Here is a 21056-nt window from a genome sequence, read left to right on the forward strand (position 1 = left end):
TTATATTACTATTAACTGGATCAACTTCACTTCATCTTCATACTGTCTACAATCGTGCTCGATTATAACTGACAGGTGCTTGTCTGGAAAACAGTGTGTTAGTTTTTAAAATTATGTGCAAAGAATGAGTGAGTTAGGTTTTAAAGATAAAAGATCTACAGGACAGCTAAAGTTAAAAACAGAAGTAAGGGCTCTAGAGTGGATGAGAATCCAACCGACTGACATAGGTCAGTAGGTCGGGGCTGGACTGTATATACTAGTAGATTGTTAGACCGTTCCATAGCCTGATAGCCCTGGGAAAGAAGGAGTTTTGGTGTAAATTATTTATGGAATGTGGGACAAGGTAATTTAGGTTTCTGGAGGGAATAAGATGGTGATGATCAACTGCAACTAACTCATTTCTGATTTTGTAAAATATGACAAGAGTGGCCTGGCGTCTTCTATATTCTAGGGTTTTCCAATTTAGCGCCGAAATCATATCGGAGAAAATACTGGTGTAGCTGTAGTCATTGAATATGTAACGGGCTGCAGATCTCTGGATCATTTCAATTTTGTATACATGTATAAGGTATTTCTGCCAGGGGTCCCAGACTGTGGAACAGTATTCAACATTGGGCCGGACATATGTTTTGTAAGCAACTTCTTTGACCTTTTTATTGTCAGTTTTGACAGTCCTTTTTATGAGACGGAGAGTATTTTTGGCCTTAGAGGTAATTTTGTTTACATGAGGGGCCCAATTGAGATTTTGCCCTAAGATGACTCCTAGATATTTGGACTGACATGAGTTCTATGTTATGTAACCTATAGAGGAATATAACAGGCTTTCGTTTTTTATGGATTCTTAGGATCTCACACTTTTCGGGATTAAATTCCATAGACCATTCCCGCTCCCATAACTCTAAAAGATGCAGATCCTGCTGTAAGCTTTCTGCGGAAGATAGGGATTTGATGGTAAGGTAAACGACAGTATCATCAGCAAAGAGGCGGGCACGACTTTTGATGCTATCTGGTAGATCATTTATGTAAGCGAGGAAGAGGCAAGGGCCGAGTACCGAACCCTGTGGGACTCCTGAGCGGACTGGTGGCCTATCCGAGCTTTTACCTTCGACAATAACTTGTTGTGACCTGTTATGGAGGAATGAGCGGACCCAAGAGGAGACCTTATTATCTATACCAAGATGCTTAAGTTTGTGGATTAATTTATGTTGATCTACTTTGTCGAAGGCTTTGCTGAAATCCATTATAATGACATCAGTCTGCTGGCCAAGTTCTAGATTGTCAGCAATCTCCTGGGTGAAACCTATTAGTTGGATAAAAAAAAGACTTGTGTATGTATTTATGTAAAAAGAAGATGATGTATCTATACTTATATGGCAAAAAAATTGTTCACATTACAGATCTATCATGTAAGTTTAATCAAATCTATCATGTTAACCCATCATGTTAATTGATATATGTATGGTTTATATAGTAATTTAAATTATTAAAACTAATTCTTCGCCAATGCATGGCTTGTCGTTTGTGTCAGATAATTTCAAACTGTCTTTTAGATTTTAACTCGTTTTTCATTGGCTACCTGTTCTTTTCACACATCTCCTTTTCCACTGAATAGTTTCGTTGTCTTGTTTCCGAGAAACATCGGCCTCGGATTACAGATCCCATCGTGCATGAGCGTATTAAATAAAATGATAAAACAAATCATTATTAATCCATCAATAGTATTTTTTGACATCCATACGGAACTAGTTATTCTAAGCAATTCGCCAATCCGAAATATATTTAGTTGATCTTTTGATTGAAATGTCATTACTATAGTTTCACCTTTGCGGCAGGCGGGCGGGCGGGTGTGCGGCAGCTGGGCGGGCGTTCGGCGTCCACAGTAGTTTCCGCTCTCTAATTCAAATAGTTTTTATCCAATCTTCACCAAACTTGGTCAGAAGTTGTATCTAGACAATATCTAGGTCAATTTCGAATATGGGTCATGCCAGATCAAAAACTAGGTCACAGGGTCACTTAGTGCATTTCAAGCATTTAACATGGTGTCCGCTCTCTAATTGAAGTACTTTTCATTCGATCTTCACCAAACTTGGTTAGGAGTTGTATCTAGACAATATCTAGGTCAAGTTCGAATATGGGTCATTCCGGGTCAAAAACTAGGTCACGGGGTCACTTAGTGCATTTCAAGCATTTAACATGGTGTCCGCTCTCTAATAGAAGTAGTTTTCATCTGATAATCGCCAAACTTGGTCAGAAGTTGTATCTAGACAATATTTAGGTCAAGTTCGAATATGGGTCATGCCGGGTCAAAAACTAGGTCACAGGGTCACTTAAACCATTTCAAGCATTTAGCATGGTGTCTGCTCTCTAATTGAAGTAGTTTTCATCTGATCTTCACCAAATTTGGTCAGAAGTTGTGTCTAGACAATATATACATGTAGGTCAAGTTCAAATATGGATCATGCCAGGTTAAAAACTAGGTCATGAGGTCACTTAGTGCATTTCAAGCATTAAGCATGGTGTCCGCTCTCTAATTGAAGTAGTTTTCATCAGATCTTCACCAACTTTGGTCAGAAGTTGTGTCTAGATTATATGTAGGTCAAGTTCAAGTATGGGTCATGGTAAAGTTATCAAGTTGTCCAAAGCCTTAAAACGGGCGTATATTGTGACAGTTTGGCACTCTTGTTCGAAGATAGCATGTACCGGTAATGCTGTTCTTTTTTTATATTTTATCTTTGATATATTTAGGGCAACTGTTATTAAAGGTTTATCAATTAAAGTGGAAGTTTGTTATTTGACTCTACTTAAAAAAGTAAGCCTTTTCATGCGACTGAATGACCTAATTGTACTTTTCTAGTTTTGATGTTTAATATTGTAATTCAAACAATGTAAATTGTCAATATTGCATTTTAATTTTTTTACGAGCGGATGGTAAAATAAAGTTTCTCCTGATCAAGTACCTGGAGTTTGAAACTTCTCATACTAAATGATATTTAGCCTCGCCAGTTAAGAAAGCCTTTACAGGTTACAATATACTAAATACTCGTTTCATGTAGGGCTGTACTCTCTAAAAAAAATATCATAGTTGACTCGAAGGCATGTTTTACATCTTAAACTATTGTTCGGGATTTATTTTTCGGAGATAATGGTAGGGCATAAATAGGTGTTCACGACCGAAGCCCTGAAATATGATAAACTTGGAGACTTTGGTAAAGCCTTGCACTGAAAAAAGGTTACATTCCACTAAGAAACGACCGAGAAAAAAAGTTGCAAAAACAGTCGATTTTGATTAGCGTCAAGTTCTTTTTTGGTTTGAACATGACATATCTTTTTTATTGCATAAATCGATTCCGCTTAGAATGGCCTTTAAGAAAAGGTATGGTTATGGGGGTCTCTATGTGCAAAATGATGAATCTATTTTCGCTCAAAGTTGTCGCTTTTGCATTGAATTATATAGGGAAACTATTTAGTATATTGTGACCTGCATTATCACATTCGGTACCAATCGGGAGTCCTCGGACAATTCCGCCATAACGGCGATCGTCTGTGTGGTGTAGCCCACTGTCCGATGCGTTCAGATTGATTCGGTACCCCTCGCAGATTATCATACTTATCCGATGTTTGACGGAAAGGGCCGAGAATGTGCGATTGGCATTATCACAGTGTTAGGCATTTACATAGTGGTATGTAACCGTCGATATTTTGGAATCTGTTTTCTTTGGTACTAGTTTTACCCGTTTTGACCGGAAAAACAAAACCGCGGTTCGTTGCTTTCTACTCAATTTTGATTTCGATTGTAAGTAAACAATTGTCATTCCAATTTTCTCGATAGAAGCAAACATTTTAACAAATCACACTATGAAGTAAAGATTGAATCTAATAATATGTTAATGAAAAATATGTTGCCATACAAATCACATATTTTCGCGATCCAGTTTTGATTTCAACTTAAATGTTGTACTTTGTAATATCCTTAATGATAATCATGATAATGGCACAGAGTAGCAAGGTGACTGTACATGCTGTAGCGGGCATGTCTGGCCTTGAAACATTAAGAGGGGGAGGAGTGCAGTGATTTAAGGTCACTTCCAACAGCCTTGCTGTAGACATGGTAGAGCTAGCTTTTATCACAGGGACATTTAATAAAAATTCTCTACATACTACAAATATATATACAAGGGATACAACTGTAAAATTTCCAGCACAACACCATGATCTAAACAAAAGCAAAATAATTGCTTCCAACAGCAATAGTTGCACCAAATAAACAATATAACAATAGCCAAGACATTTATCTTTCAGAATATAACTATCTTTATAGCAGTCAATGCTTAAATAGTTTTCTTTGAAACGGAAGTTTCATGAAAAACTGTAAAATTTTCGAACTCGGACAAAAGTGTGCACAACCACTTTGACATATTTTGTTCCATAATTTTATAATTCTGAGCAGTTCAGCAAATTTTACCTTGTTTTATAATCCAAATATAATTTATGAATCAAAGTAGACAACTTTTATGATGGCATGCAGTCTTTCCGAAATACCGTCGGTCCTCGGATTTTTTCGATAATAATTTGGAAAATCTGGAAATGATTCTAATATTGCCGGACCTTGTGTCTGGTAATACAATTATGGCGAAATTTGGAATTCCATAAGCTTTTTCCAGAAAAGTTTCATGGCAAAAGTGGGAATTTACCGATTTATTTATGAATACTCCAATCATGTAAAACATTTGTTCATTGGTTGCATTTCTTGAATGACGTACCTGCATATACGGTATTCGAAGATTTTTGCTGCGTCGTCAATGCAAAGTACACACTACGTCATCACTATATGAGTAGATTCCCAAAGGGAGAGAATCGATACCTTATACTTTTGGTGCCCGTTATATCCGATTAATTCGTAAGCAAGCAGGGCATTAACACAGGTCATTGTGATCTTCCCGCGATCTGTCAACACCTACACAGGAGTTCAAAGCAATCTGACAATTTATACACAGGAGTTCGAAGGAAAACAGAGTATCCAGATATATAACTTGTGATTTTGTTTTCATTTCATTTTTTAATATCTTAAAACGTTTCAATTAAAATTCGGTGAAAGAGCCAAACCAAACTCTCATGATGATCAAACTCAGCACTGAAGATGTTACAGCTTATGACCATTCAGCAGCTGTAGACAAATGGCTGTTCAGATTCGATGGTTTTATGTAAAATTAAATATTTAATGAGGTTTTTACGTAACAAACTCACACCTACATACAGGACCAATAAAGTTTTCTACCATAATTAAAAAAAATCATCCAAATAATTCTCTCAAAAGCATTGGGATTGACTTTAAGACTAGTATAATATTATAAGGTATGCTAGCCTACAACACCTTAGCAAAAAGATAAAGTATTGTATGCTCATGATGCAGGGAGATGGTCTTCGTCGACTTAATTTTTAGCGCCCACCCAAGGCTATGCCTGATGGATATCCAACGAAAGAAGATTAGTCAAAGGATGTGTCTTCAGTAGAGGATTCAGATATCCAGGATGAAGAGACAAATGATAAAGAAATCTTGGCAATTCTGAATGATTAAATGCATGCTTTGTATATTAATCTGATAATATTACAATATTGTTAAATATGTCATCTTTGTCTTTCGTCGTCATTTTTTACTTTTTGGGCCTGAAATAATCAGTGTGGGCCGGAAATGGCTGCATGATTATAGGACCTCATTGCCGGCAATAAATTATAATTTAGGGAAGGACTGGGCATGTAACTGCATATGTGTAAAAACACGGTAAATTTTAAATTGTTTACATTATCTACAATCTTCAAGCATGTGTACATGCAAGTTGTTAAGTAATTTAACACGCAACGTGATTGGTTAGCTGTTTCCTGTAGTGGAGAATTAACAAATCAAATCGCATTTTTGAAATACATAAAGTGTAATACCGTACATTTTCTCTTATAAGACGGGTTTTTTTCCTGAAATTTTAAGGGATAAAGTGGGGGGGTCGTCTAATAAGAGCGTCCTCAGAAAAAACTGATTTTTTTTACCGATTTTTGCGACGTGATAACCGTATTTCTGGTGACGAAAAGAAACTACTTTCATGTTGACAGCAGATACGCCGCTTAAATCATTATGTTTTAGTTTTAATCTATCTGTTTGGAATACTCGCGAGTTTATTATCGAATACAAATTAAAAATATAGATTTCTTTAAACATGTGTATAAATAAGTAAAAACTGTTATCAGTGGTCTATTATTTTTTCTATTTGCAGCAATGTACTGCGCATCGTGTTTACTGTGGCGGTGAAGAATAAGCGTTAGGTCGCTTATGTCATTAATTTGATTAGTTTGGAAGCGTTTGTTGTAAAAATCCAAAATAAACGTTTATTTATTTAAATGTATCACTTTCATTTTGATGAATAATGTTTTGCATATTTTGTTCTATTTTCAGGGAATGCAGGGTAACCGAACGTCATTCTTCGAAATTTGTACCTGTTATTTAAAAAAAATAAAGCACCTGTTTCAGTGTTTACAGAAAACAGGGCATCTAATTACCAGTATACCACAATAATAACACCACCGTAATAATTGTGGCAAAAAAACACTTGTCAAATTCCCGTAAAACTCCAATTGTTGTGCAAACACTATTGTCAAAGATGACAGTTTGTTTATTGCCGACTGACTATCAACATGTGTAACCGTTATCTAGCCGTTAAATCGCAATTTTATTGATAAATCGTACAGATAGTACTGACCCCTTACTGGCTTACACATGGCTTGGTGCTGTAAATAGCCAACGACTAACTGACAGACGATACTTGTGTTTATTAAGCCGTTAATTGGGGGATAAATTGATGCAGATGGCATTATACCTCCAACACTAATAAACATAAAGTGACTTACCTTGTATTTGATAGGTCAATATGATGCATACATTAATTGTTTAGTAATTTGATTGGTTGCAAACTTACAGAACGCAATCATATAATCTGAGATATATAACGCACCGATTATCATAATTTCCAAACTATTATATTGCACTTGATTGATCATTACGATAAAAGATGTCCATGAAGAGAAAGAGAGCGTCATATGGCGTTAATTTTAAGCTCAAGGTTGTAGAGTACGCGAAATCGCACACCAACAAATAATACAATGATTATATTGTAAGTATAAATGAATAAGTGTTATATATAGCCATATATGTCGAGTAACGGTACCTGAAAAACAAAAATATTTTTTTTTCATATACATAAACTCTGCATTAAAATAGGACGACGTAAATCAGGGAACGAATCCGATAACAAGCTTACATGGTGTATTGTACTTACTAACAAAATGGCCGACCATCAAATTTTGACTCTTGAAATTTTATCGATTTTTGTCCTTAAAAAATTGCCCCGTCTTATTAGCGAGGCCAAGCAAACTACAGCCGATCTGGGACCTAAAGTTGGGGTCTCGTCTTATAGTCAAACCGTCTTATAAGCGAAGATGTACGGTATCTAAAATGAAAGTGGACTATTGTTATTGTGACATTGAAGTGTTTTTATATGAATTTCGAGCAAAATATCACAATTAATTGTAATTGAGTTATATTTAACTATAAACAGAAACTAGCAAATGAATATGTACGTTCAAAAGGGGTTAGTTTTAAAGGAATATGGAAATTACAACTAGAATTATCAGTTTTCAGTTGTGCACACTTGTGTCGCAGTTAGGATTTTTGAGCTTTTTTGCATGAAAGGTATCGTTTTAATTTAATGAATGATCGTAGTTTATTGCCAAGTTTATTATTTTCTGAAATATAAATGTCTCTGCTGTTGGTATACAGTTTATTTTGTGTAATTAATGCTTTTGGAAGAGATTGTTTTGCTTTTGTTCAGACCATGGTGTTGTGCAGGAAATTTGACATTTGTATCCCTTGTATACATTACTGTTATATAGTATGTAGGTTTTTTTTCTTAAAGATCCCTGTGGCTTTTATCCGCCGTGGTTAGAGTGTCTGACTACCACTCCGGAGGTCGTGGGTCGAATCCCCCATTAGAGCTCCGTATTTTTACATTAGCCTGAAGGGTATTTGCAATAATTAAATTTTCAGCTGTAAAGCCTTTACAACTTAAAAGGGTTGCTGAGAGTTGCAATGCGCCATCTTTTTCCGAAGGTGCAAATGACCAATGCAAGGACTACCAAACACTGAAACTGAAAAACTTATCAACGTTCACCTGTCTAACCCACATGCCCTTGCAAATGGAACCATGAAAGCACAAATTAATTACTTTGTATTAACTTTATTTTTCTATCACACTCTATCCACCATCATGAAAAACTATCCTAAGTTTGTCGGTTTCAAGTGTCGCTATTGGTTACAATGATTTTTTCACTCTTTATAAAGAACCCATAAAAGGAACTTTCTTGATTGAGGAACAACTAAAAAATTCCCTATTGCAATTAGAAAAAATCCCAAAAGTAAGGAAAAGTGTTAATTTCATTCCAAAAGTGCATTATCTTCAAATAAATAAATAAAATGAGCTCTAAAGCTGAACATTTCAAGCCAAACGCAGAGTACATGAATATTTTATATGGTATGTGCATTTAATACCAAGCAAATTAAAATACTAATTATTCACTATCTGAAGATTTCAGATCTTTTGCTACAGGACTGATACTTTTCCCAATTGAGCAAACAAAATCACTTGGCTTGGTAGCAGTACAGCAATCTTATACACATGGTGATTTTGATGAAGCCTAAGTCAATACAGATTTTGAAATTTTAATGTGTTTTTGAAGTTTAACTTAATTCATTGCTTATCTTAATTTGTCACGAACAAAGTCTATTCAAGGAAACACTGCAGAGAACTGCAGTTGTGTTTATTAATCGATGCATATGGATTCCCAGAGCCATCACAGCAAAAATTATCTAAGGCCAGTGTTTATTTCAGGAGGGCTATGGGGAATGGTGCAGTTCATTCAAAAAGGGCATTTTTATGCACAGTTTTGGCAAAAAAAGGCAAAATGTTCAGTGAAAATCTGCTTTGGGAAGGAACATTTAATCACATAAGAGATAGTTGTTCTATATATAAATATAAACAAGCACACTTAAGTGTAATGATGTATTTAACTTACTTTAATAACTATTAATATATTGGCTTTGTAATGTCTTCCATTTAAGTTCCATGCTGTTTTAAATAAACTGTACAGCATGACAAACATTAAAAAGTAATGAATGCATGCGAATATGATAATATCAGGGTTTTTTCTCCACTTTTGGGAAGATTGCCCATGGCTTTGGAATTGGGAATTTTATCGGCATTTTCATGAAATTGGGAAAATAAATTCATTAGCCTTTTTTCACATGAAAAGTCAACTGATTAGGGAAATACTAAATTTGATATAACTCTTTATAATCATTCAAATTAAAAGAACAAAATCATATTATTCTTTGTAAGATGTAATTGAATTAAAATTGAGATAAAATACGCATAAGACACTTCTTTCAATTTTTTTTTAATTATTTTTAATTTTTATATATATTTTTTTGGAAATTGGGAATTTTATGCCACATTTTGGGAAATAAGTATACTTTTTGGGATTGGGAACATAGCCGAATTTCGGCTATAAAATCGGGCCAAAAAAAAAACCTGCGTGATTACACAAAGCCACTGATGATATGACTGACATTTTCAGTTGTCTTTTTGTGTTAAAAGATTTATGAAAGTGTGTGTTTTTTTCACTTTATATAACAGAGGCTAATTAAAGGCCCCCAATGTGTAGAATTTCTTTAAAATCACTCAGTTTTCCCCTAAAACGAAACTGACATGAGCTTTTATATTACCAAATCATTATTTAAGCTGTTTTTCTTCTCAAAATTTTTAGGCTAGGGACTCTTCTGAATAGAAGAGAAAACCGCTGAAGTTTGAACATTTGCACATCCCTGTGTGGTCCGAATATTCCAAACTTTGCAACTGCACTACTGTATAAAGTATCAAGAAACTCCTAAACCATGTACATGACAAAGATAGCATGCACAGCAGTGCAATTCCAGTTTGTACAAATGTGTCAATTTTCAAGAGATTCAGTTTTACTACAGCCAACCTTCCAGTCAATCAGAAACTCTATTGGTATAGGGATTGTCACTTAAGATCATCAAATTCAAGTAAAAATGCAACATCTCAAAATAAAGTATACTTAATATGAAATATGCGGGCATATAATTCATATTTAGTAAATCAAAGCAGCGGAAGGCGTAGGTGGCATTTTGCGTGGACAGAGATTTACTTTATGCGTGTAGCAATTAATATATTTTCAATTAAATGAGGGCGAAATACCAAAAACGTTTATTTAAGTATAATACCTGATTGAATATTGAGTAATTAATTAAAGTTTGGGCCATACGATACGCAAATACTTATAAGAGGTTGAATAAATTATTTTCTAAAAGCTTTTTTGATTCGACAACGTGATTATAACCATACGATCTTTTTTGTTTTTCACATCAAGTCGGCTCTACTTTTACTCATTTAATCTGTGATCATTTTAAATGTAATTCGAGTTATTAGACCAAGACGGGTTGGTGTTTTAATTTCCATACTTGTTTTTACACCAAGTTGGCAATTCCTTTACTCATTTAATCTTTGATAATTTTAAATGTAATTCGAGTCATTGGATCAAGTACAGGTCGGTGTTTTGATTGCCGACGCGATTTGCACCTATCATAATTTTGACACAAAGTGACTGTCTTTGTTAGGCAATTAGCGGGATTTATGACCGATATACTGTCATCACCATAGCGATGCATTATCACGCCTACCGGAATAAACATTATGACACCAGGAACAACTTTTTTTACAATGTTTGAAGCAAATTTCACGAATACAAAGTCTTTGAAATTACTCGATTTTTTCTTTGATTTTTTTCTTCCGAATATTCGATTCTAAAAACAGTATCCGAACATTCGGTCCGGGACCGAATATTCGGATATTCGTTGCCATCCCTAATATTTACTCATAATTATAACATCTTTTTTCAGAAAAATTTGATGGCCCACTTTTGATATAAAACACCAAGAATGTCTTACGGAAGCCACTCGGCTCTGTCACACCAAGACATGCTCGATACAGCTGGTCGACTGGTGGATAGACATCTACAGGAGGATAGGACAAGCCTGGATCTCTCGGAACTACTTCGTGTACCAATGCACAGTAACTAGAGATTTTATATGTTCAATAAGTGTTAGTTGTCATCAATTGTTCAATACTTGGAAGCTCACAAAATCTCATCCAAATTTCCTACTTTTAGTAAAAATGATGAGATATTACCCAATTCAAAGGGCCCGGTCCAATGCCCTAAATGGCAAAAATCCACGCTGGAATAACAATATGACAGTAATATGCACACTATTTTTAGCTCCACTTTGCTTTTTTTTTTGAACACTTTAATAAATACAGTCCAACCTGAGAACAGCGGTCAGTCAAGGAAAATGACCAAAGTGACAACTGTAGACAGGTGATTGCTGAATGGTTGGTCAGTTGGAAGTATTGTTAGTTTGTTACCGCACCCAGTCGTTTGCTCACATTGTAGTATAAACTAAGGCTTATTGCTGATAAAAACAAATAACATTGATTATGTCTATTAAATAATACAAATTAATATCTTTATCTTATAAATTGATAAATTATTTTAAATTCATAGCTATTGTTAAACTTTAATTTATGAATGATGCTATTGATGTTTACTCCAGGCATTTAGTAAATTGCTTGTTTGTATTAAAGGGACTGTCAATCGCGATTGACGCAAAAAGAAAAGTTATAAATTACCGTTCCGCCCTTTAAGTTATGTGGAAGATATTTTGTGAAAGAGGTCACAACATGTCATTTATATCACATTTAAAATAGGATTAAAAGAGGATTTGCTGTTTAAAACTGAAAGTATGTCAAAACTGTATCATTTGTATTATAAAAGAAACAGAAAACAATGATTAGTACAGAAGTTTTACATGAAAAAATCCACTTGCACACCTGTCGAAATTTAGTTATGAAAGTAGCATTTTAATGTCTTTGTGGTTGTGCCAGAATAGATGATTACTAATCCTTCTATCACCTGCTAATAACAACATTTGCCAGCTAAGTGTTGTTGTTGACACCTTATAACCGATATCTATTGCCGTCAAGCTCATTGCGTTATGACTATTTATTTTCATCAATACACATTGTTATTGTTACTTGCACATGTTGTATGATAAAAAAACTAAACATTTGGTTATTTGCTTTCACCTTAGTGGGTAGCATTTAATGTATCAAAGGGAGTTATCGCAATAAAATTCTTTAGCCACATAATAGACGCACAAAAGGTGCCAGGGGTAAGACAAAACAATGGAGATTGATTTGAGTCTTTACTTTTGGCAGCTCAAAATGAGAGCCTTGTGACAACTGGGCACAGGTGAAAAAAGGCTTGGTGACAACTGTGCACAGGTGAAAAATGACTATATTGAAATATACTGGCCGTTGTCCGCTATAGACAGATGACTGTTATATTCAGGTGTAATATGGAAAGATTTTTAGTTGTGGTGAGTCGCGTCTGACCCTTGTTGGCATGTGACCTCTATTCTCAGGTTTGACTGTATTTGTATATGCATATATCAATTTGTAAGGTATAGAATTCGTGAATAAATAGGATTACACGTAGTCATGTGAAATGAAAACGGTAAGCCTGTGTCAATGACCTTGTATTTTGTCTCACTCTCACACTAGTTTTAAATCAAGATTTTTGAAGGGGGTTTTAGAAAATATGGACTTCAGAAAGGGTCTGATGCTGGTATTTTTTTGGCATGCATAATTTATGTTTATGCCCCAGGTAGGGTGGCAAATAGCATTTGAACTGTCTGTCTGTCCGTCCGAAAACTTTAACATGGGCCATAACTTTTGCAATATTGAAGATAGCACCTTATTATTTGGCATGCATGTGTATCTCATGGAGCTGCACATTTTGAGTGGTGAAAGGTCAAGGTTAATGTCATCCTTCAAGGTCAAAAGAATTAAAAAAAACAATCCAAGGGAAGTAATAAGCTTTAAAAGGGAGATAATTTTTAAACCTGCCAAGTGATATATTGAAATTTTATTTCAAAGCAGTGCAATAGGGGGCATGGTGTTTCTGACACACACATCTCTTGTTGTATATGTATTACAAGTGAAATAAATGCAGTCATGAAATATTTGTTGAAATGTTCCATGTTTCAGCCCAGCCCAGTGTGAGCGGTCTCCATGACTTTGACTACCCCAGCCTGCTGGAAACCAGTACTGGTCTGGATGCGCTGTCTGAGGTCTCACACGTCAAGAGGGTCCCCCTGCCACCGGAGTTGGTTGAGCAGTTTGGACGTATCCTTGGTTACTCAGTGGCTTGTTTTGAATGCATTTCTTTTTTCATCCAATTACTTTAAGGGGTATGTTAATGGAATTTTGTCCATTAATATATATATATATATATCGATGGTCCCAATTTAAAATGTCGAACCTACAAAAACACAAGTTTTCAGGAGACGTATTTTTGTTAAACATTTCTTGCACAAAGTCAAATAAAGATTATTTTAAACATTTTTAAAAGTGTCGCATGATGAACCATGTTCGTATGGAACTAATTTGACGTTAAGTTAATAAATCTGCTGTAAAATGTATCTTCGTCATTTAGACTTGCATTTATGTGATGTTTCGGCAAATTGGACAGCTTATTGTAAGAGATTTTGTTTCAATAGAATAAATTTGTCCATTTTTTCCGTTAGATATAGCAAAGCAATGCGTGTTTTTCTGTTTTACACGGTGGAACAGAGGTGACAACCGCAATTCTTTATTTATAGTGTGGCCTCAACTTAGTAACTTGTGGGAACAATTTTTAAAATAACTTGTGGAAACAACTAAGTACGTTGTCCCCACAACTGTTTAAGTTGAGACCTCAGCTTAGTAACTTGTGGCCACAACTTCATAACTTGCTCCCAAAACTTCAACCTAGTAATTTTTTCATTTAACTTATTAAGTTATTCCTTCAACAAAATAACTTGTGGGAACAACTTATTTATTAAGTTGAGGCCTCAGCTCAGAAACTTGTGGCGACAACTTCATAACTTGTTCCCACAACTTATTAGTTGTTGCCTCAACTAAATAACTTGTGGGACCAACTAACTATGTTGAGGCCACTAATTTAAGTTTAACCAATAAGATCGGGCTTTTCATCTTTACCGTTTTATCACAATTAGTACCCCTTATTTTACTAGATGCTCGGGTTCGAGCACTATCCCTGTTAGCTATGGATCCCCCGTTCGAGCCCTATCTGAGCACTTGCCATGTAAGCCATGGATTTCAGATTTGAGCCCCTATCTGAGAGATCGCCAAGTTAGCGACTTGGTTCAGGGTTTGAACCCTGGTGTGAAAACTAGGCACATAAGCGACGGATTCCGGTTGGGAATCCAGGTCTGATACCCCCTTTTTTAAACAATGGGTCTTTGGGTTTTAGCCCCAGTCTAAGGACTTTCCCTGTAAGCGACTTGGATCCCAGTCTGAGCATTCGCTCCCTACGTAACGGATCCTGGTTTGGATGCCCTGCTTGAGCACTCACCCTGTATGCTATGGGCCCCGGGCTCAAATCCCGGTTTAAGTACTTGCCATTTAAGCGAACGGACCCTGATCAAAGTCCTAGTCTTAGCGCCGGACCCGAAAAATGCGGGATTTATAGCTTACAGGGCTAGTGCTCAGACCGGCGCTAGAACCAGAACACCCATAGCTTGCGAGGCTAGCTCTCATTTCGGGACTCGAACGCGGGAAATGTTGCTTACAAAGCTTGTGCTCATTTCGGCAGCCGGTCGCTTAGAAGGCGAGTGCTCAGTATGGTATGTTAGCGACGGCTGTTTGGTTCAAGTCCCTGTGTGAACCTTTAGCTTTCGGTGCGAACGCTCAGACTGAGGGTCGCAACCGGGATCCTTCCCTTACTGGGTAAGTGGTAAGACACAGGCTTGAACCCGGGATCCATAGCTTTCAGGGCTAGTACTCAGACTGGGGCTCGAACCCGGGACCGGTCACTGTTGGTGCAAATTCTCACATCGGAATTCGAGCCGTCGCTTATAGGGTAAATCCTCAAACCGAGGATTGATCTAGAGACCCAAAGCTTTCAGGGCTAGTGCTCGTACTATGATTCGAACCCCGGGGCCGTCGAAAACTCCTAATTAGATTTTCAGACCGTCGAAAACTTAGGCATCTTGCACTCGCCTCGTAAACGATGGTTCCCGGGATCGAGCTCCGGTCAGAGGAATCGCCCTTTACAAGAAGGGTCCCGGGTTCAAATCCAAAAAACATGGGACTCGAAACCGGGACCCGACGCGTACGTTGCTAGTGCTCAGACCGGGGATGGAACTCTGAACCCAGTCGCAAACAAGGCAAGTGCTCAGACAGGGACTCAATCCCGGGATCCATAGCTTACAGGGATAGTGCTCAAATCGGCGCACAATATTACGCGTATACAGGTACTAAACGTGATAAAACGGTAAAGATGAAACGGCCTATCTGATTGCTTAAACTATGTTGTGGTCGAAGCTTAATAAGTTGTTCCCACAACACATTAAGTTGTGGTTATAACATAGTAACTTGCGGCCAGAAGTTATTAAGTTGAAGGAACAACTTACTATGTTGAAACCTCAACTTAATAAGTTGTAGGAACAAGCTATTAGTTGCGGCCACAAGTTACTAAGTTAATACCTCAACATTTTATATTATTTTGATATCTTTTTGCGTTTATCAATGCTATAAAATGTACATCATTTAATTTTTTGATAAGCGAACGTTTACGTTTCGTCAATTTGCCTTAACATACAAATGCCGACGTAACAATTTTTTTCAGCTTCGTTATTTTGACTTCAAGCAATTGCGGTTCGTCATTACATCACGTGACTTTATGGAGCTGTTGCGATTGGTTAACTATTTTGTTGTTTTGGGGGTATATGTGCATTGATTTCACGCTTTGCACAGTATCAAAATCGCGAAATGCCAAAAATGTAGGTTCGTCATTTTAAATTGGGACCATCGATATGTATATAAATATATATATATACTTAAAGAACGCAAATATTCAGACTTGATATATTTATCTTGTAGCAGTAATATGTTGATGGAATAGTAATAAAACATCTTTAATGGGATTTGAATCCCTGCCTGCATGCACACAGTGGCATTTCATGTAAATTTCATTAATACAGATTATACTGCTACAACTTATATTGATGGTTGTGTGGCCAAAAAACCTGTACGTGAAACATCCTTAGAGTTAACATTTACTTGCACTGTTTTTACTTCTGGGGCCATATTAATGAGGGCAATTCTTTTTCAAGAAAAACAAGTATTGAAAAGTTTAAGCTGGTTAATTGACCACAGTGATATGGCTGAATTACAGTTGAAAAACTCCACATAACAAAACTAACACACAATTTAAACTTGATGTCTATTCATAATATGTTTTTGTAAGGGCAAGTTAGGATTTGCAATAACTACTTTTACAATAAAAGTATTAATTTCAAAATTGTATTTCTCTGTAACCTTTCATATCGTTTTATACACTTTTCTCTTATTTTGGGATTTGGTGACAATACTATTGAACATTTTCCAACTGAAAGTACCATGTTCCTTACACAAATTCTGAGAACTCTGATAAAATGAAAGAATAGTTGGAAAGGTGTTCTCTTATCGGTCCTTAACCCCATGTGATCAGGCATGCAGTGTAATTGCATGATGGGGCTGGTTCCAGAGATTGAGCGTGCATGGCTCTCCATCGACAGCGACATATTTGTGTGGAAATATGAAGATGGGTAGGTATTCTCTAGCCATCATTCCTGCCTTAACATTTCATTAGCCAATTGTCTGTACTACCTTTAAATTCTTTGGAATAGTATTTAGGGCTAGACATTTGTGTTCCAAAAGTTTTGGCAATTTACAAATTTTGCAGTCAGGTTTGCATTAATACGTGCCAATGTTTAAATGATTATTAAATAATTGGCAGCAGGAATCTTAAAAAAGTATTGATGTTTATGTAAAATATGACTATTTTAACAATTAACAATAAATCATATGATGTTTTATTTTAAAAGCCTATTTTGATTTTTAACAACCTTATTTTGTTAACCTTTCAGAGGTGACCTAGCCTATTTTGATGGAATCAACGAAACAATTCTTTCAGCAGCATTAGTCAAACCAAAGAAAGGTAAAACATTTATTTAATGCAAACTTTATTATTATCCCTCGCCATAGGCGGAGGGATTTGTTTTGGCCTTGTCCGTCCAGCACTTCCGTCTTTCCGTCCGTCCGTCCAGCACTTTGTGTCCGGAGCCATGCCGCCATATCTTGGAAGTGCTTCGGCGAATTTCATTGAAACTTGGTATGAGTATATATATGGATAAGAGGATGATGCATGCCATATGACATTGTACACCATTGGATAATAACGGAAATATTGCCCTTTGTATCTTGAAAAAATACTTTTTGTGTGTGTCCGGAGCCATATCTTGGAAGTGCCTTGACGGATTTCATTGAAACTTGTAAGAGTATATAAATGGATAAGAGGATGATGCACATTGGCGTTCTTCATCTGTCCAGAAATACTTGTGTCCAGAAGTGTATTGGCGGGGGATATCAATTCAACGAATTTGCTTGTTTATATTATATTTCACACACCATTGTCAAGAATTTGTCACTCTATTCTGTTTTTATACCTCATGTTGTTTTAGAAATAAACACTCACCAAGTTTAGTTTAGTTTAGACCTATTTATTTAAGCTCTATTCCATTTTAACTGCTTACTACTTATTGAGACACTTTCGAGTCTGTTTCCTGAGACTAGAACCTGTACTTTGGTTCTATGCGGGAGATGTTAAGAATGCTCCCTCAGTGGGATCAAACCAGTGACCTCTCGGTTACTATGTGGACATCATGTCCTCTACGCCATGGCGACTCACCAAAGTAGAAATGGCAAAGGTGTTATATGAACACCAGCTTGGGGCCTGTCTTTTGGCCTACTTTATTCAATGTAAAAAAGATGCTGTCATACAAATCACGACTATTTGTAAAATGAACATATACATGTGTACTTACAATTATCTTGGTCTGAAACAATTCATAATTTCTGATAAGGATGCGATTTTAGAAATAGCTGACATTGGGGTAAATAATTTGCACACCTTTTCAAGTACAGGCCTAAAGCGAAAAGCAGTCTGTGAAATTGAGATGGGCTGTGTTACAATCTAGAAGCTGACATGATTTATTTGAATTCATGAAATACAATATGCAAAAGATGTGTACACAGAGACTCATTAATGATCACTGCATGTCATCGTTGTTTATGTATCTCTGCATAGAAAAGGAACGTGTTTTTGTCGCGTTTTGAAGTGCATGTTACTTAATATGTATGAATATATTGATTGACATTGTTACTTTGTATTGTTTATCAAAAATCTTTTTTTTAATGACAAAAGTGCCCTGTTAAAATCTGTAATGTATAGTAATCAAACTGTACATTTGTAGGTGAAATTAGCAACAATTATTGGCAATAAAGACAGATGTAATGTATTGTTAGGAAATATGTGATTATATACGGAAAGTGTGATTATACAAATAATCAGGTAAGTCCTGCTACTATTCATATAAATATGAAACGACTGAACTTTTGCATGTTCATTTCTGATTTGACTATTCAGATTACATGAAGTACAATTTCATATTTTGCAGGTTACCAATATGTAGACAGGCATAAACTTGAAATGCGTATATATTTGTGTCATTTTGCTTGATTGACAGATCTTTATTGCCAGCTATATTGCCAGAAATTGAGACACAAATAAACGTAAAGTCTATCTTTTGTCAGACATATAGGCTTGTTAAGAGGTAGAATATGTATATTTTCTGGCATTTAGATACAAATAAACATAAACTGTGTCTATTTTCAGGAATGTAGAATGATTTATATCTAGGTCTATTTCCAGGTCTCTTTCATGGTCTATTTCCAGGCATATTCCAGTCTCACATCCAGTACCTACTAGTGTTGGCCACGCCAGTTGACATAGTCCTGCTGGGAGTCAGCTTCTCTAATACAAACGCTGGTAATATATATTATTAAGTATTGACTAGTGCTGCAACAATACGCCAAAAAGCGTATTGCGATATATTGTCAGTTCAAAAACCTGTATTGCAATACATCGCAATATGTTGCTTACTTGTACCAGAATTATAACTCGCTAATTACCCGATAATCCCGTATATTCCAGTTTTAAAGCAAAGTCTGGTAAATGTTTACTATAAAAATGCTCAAGAATAACACAAAAAACAAACATTCACCAATTTTCTTAAATATCAAATACATTTTGGCATTTGTTACTATTTAAAGATGTGATGAAATAACTTCCAATCGGGTGTTTTTTTCCCCACTGAAAACGCGTAAATCGCCTGACGTGATGTTCCCGTTTTATACAACACAAATACACCCACACTCTGCACGCGACGTTCTACATGTCTGTATAATTTTCGTGCACTTTTTATTGAGAAAAAGACCAAAGCACTTTTTTTATTGTCGCGTTAGCATTACATTTCGGAAGCGTGTTTCCGAAATTCGGATTACAAAATTAATAATGAAATTAAATAAATCGTACAAGCACGTCACTGTTTATTTAAATGTTTCTGGTACTAAACATGTTTCGGCCGTAGCCTTCATCAGTAGTACATTAATATAAACAAATACAAAGGAAGTGATGTCAACGTCATACAATAACGTAACATCGTTTGGCGGTAAATTTATAGTACATATTATTACATAATACATAATACAAAGATGGATCATTGCTGATACAACAGTCTATTAGTAATAATATAATTTATAAAAAAACATAGTAATAGACAAACATCAAATGTATATGTAAATTATGTTTATGTTCTATATGTCATACAGCAGTTTATTATTTAGACCGTTAGGAATCATAGTTTTTAATTTGGGTATCCAATATGTTTCTTTACATAAACGGTCTAGATTTTATTTTTATTTTTATAATTTTTTTATTTATTTTTTAGCTCATCTATTTTTAAAAAAAAAATTATGAGCTATTGTCATCACCTTGGCGTCGGCGTCGGCGTTGGCGTTGGCGTTGGCGTCGGCGTCCGGTTAAGTTTTGCGTTTAGGTCCACTTTTCTCAGAAAGTATCAATGCTATTGCATTCAAACTTGGTACACTTACTTACTATCATGAGGGGACTGGGCAGGCAAAGTTAGATAACTCTGGCGTGCATTTTGACACAATTATGTGCCCTTTTTATACTTAAAAAATTGAAAATTTTGGTTAAGTTTTGCGTTTAGTTCCACTTTTCTCAGTGAGTATCAATGCTATTGCATTCAAACTTGGTACACTTACTTACTATCATGAGGGGACTGGGCAGGCAAAGTTAGATAACTCTGGCATGCATTTTGACAGAATTATGTGCCCTTTTTATACTTAGAAAATTGACAATTTTGGTTAAGTTTTGTGTTTAGGTCCATTTTATTCCTTAAGCATCAAAGCTATTGCTTTCATACTTGCAACACTTACTAACTATCATAAGGGGACTGTGCAGGCAAAGTAATGTAACTCTGACTGGCATTTTGACAGAATTATGTGCCCTTTTTATACTTAGAAAATTGAAAATTTGATTAAGTTTTGTGTTTAGGTCCACTTTATTCCTACAGTATCAAAGCTATTGCTTTCATACTTGCAAGATTTATGAACTATCATAAGGGGACGGTGCAGGCAAAGTTATGTAGCTCTGACTGGCATTTGGACAGAATTATGGGCCCTTTATACTTAGAAAATTTAAAATTTGGTTAAGATTTATGTTTTGGTCCACTTTACCCCTAAAGTATCATAGATATTGCTTTCATACTTGGAACACTCACAAACTATCATAAGGGTACAGTAAAAGGACAAGTTGCATAACTCTGGTTGTCATTGTTATGGAATTATGGCCCTTTTTTGACTTAGTAACTTTTAATATATGGTTAAATTTTGTGTTTCGATCCACTCGAA

General features: G+C 35.7%; 1 protein-coding gene across 3 annotated transcripts in view; it reads left to right on the forward strand.

The window, feature by feature from the left end:
* The first annotated feature begins 3667 nt into the window (after nucleotides 1-3667).
* Nucleotides 3668-21056, forward strand: part of LOC127862641 (nuclear pore complex protein Nup155-like) — a 76897-nt gene continuing 59508 nt past the window's right edge. Inside the window, exons 1-6 of one of the 3 annotated variants that reach the window (XM_052401845.1) lie at nucleotides 3668-3793; nucleotides 11018-11189; nucleotides 13224-13361; nucleotides 16732-16828; nucleotides 17150-17220; nucleotides 19018-19110. In XM_052401845.1, the coding sequence (XP_052257805.1) occupies nucleotides 11057-11189; nucleotides 13224-13361; nucleotides 16732-16828; nucleotides 17150-17220; nucleotides 19018-19110 (532 nt within the window). In that variant the 5' untranslated portion in view covers nucleotides 3668-3793; nucleotides 11018-11056. Of the gene's footprint in view, nucleotides 3794-4092; nucleotides 4109-11017; nucleotides 11190-13223; nucleotides 13362-16731; nucleotides 16829-17149; nucleotides 17221-19017; nucleotides 19111-21056 lie in introns of those variants that run through there. The other 2 variants (XM_052401846.1, XM_052401844.1) reach the window with 2 other exon arrangements.

The sequence above is a fragment of the Dreissena polymorpha genome, chromosome 16 (assembly GCF_020536995.1).
Source record: "Dreissena polymorpha isolate Duluth1 chromosome 16, UMN_Dpol_1.0, whole genome shotgun sequence".
Taxonomy (NCBI): Eukaryota; Metazoa; Mollusca; class Bivalvia; order Myida; family Dreissenidae; genus Dreissena; species Dreissena polymorpha.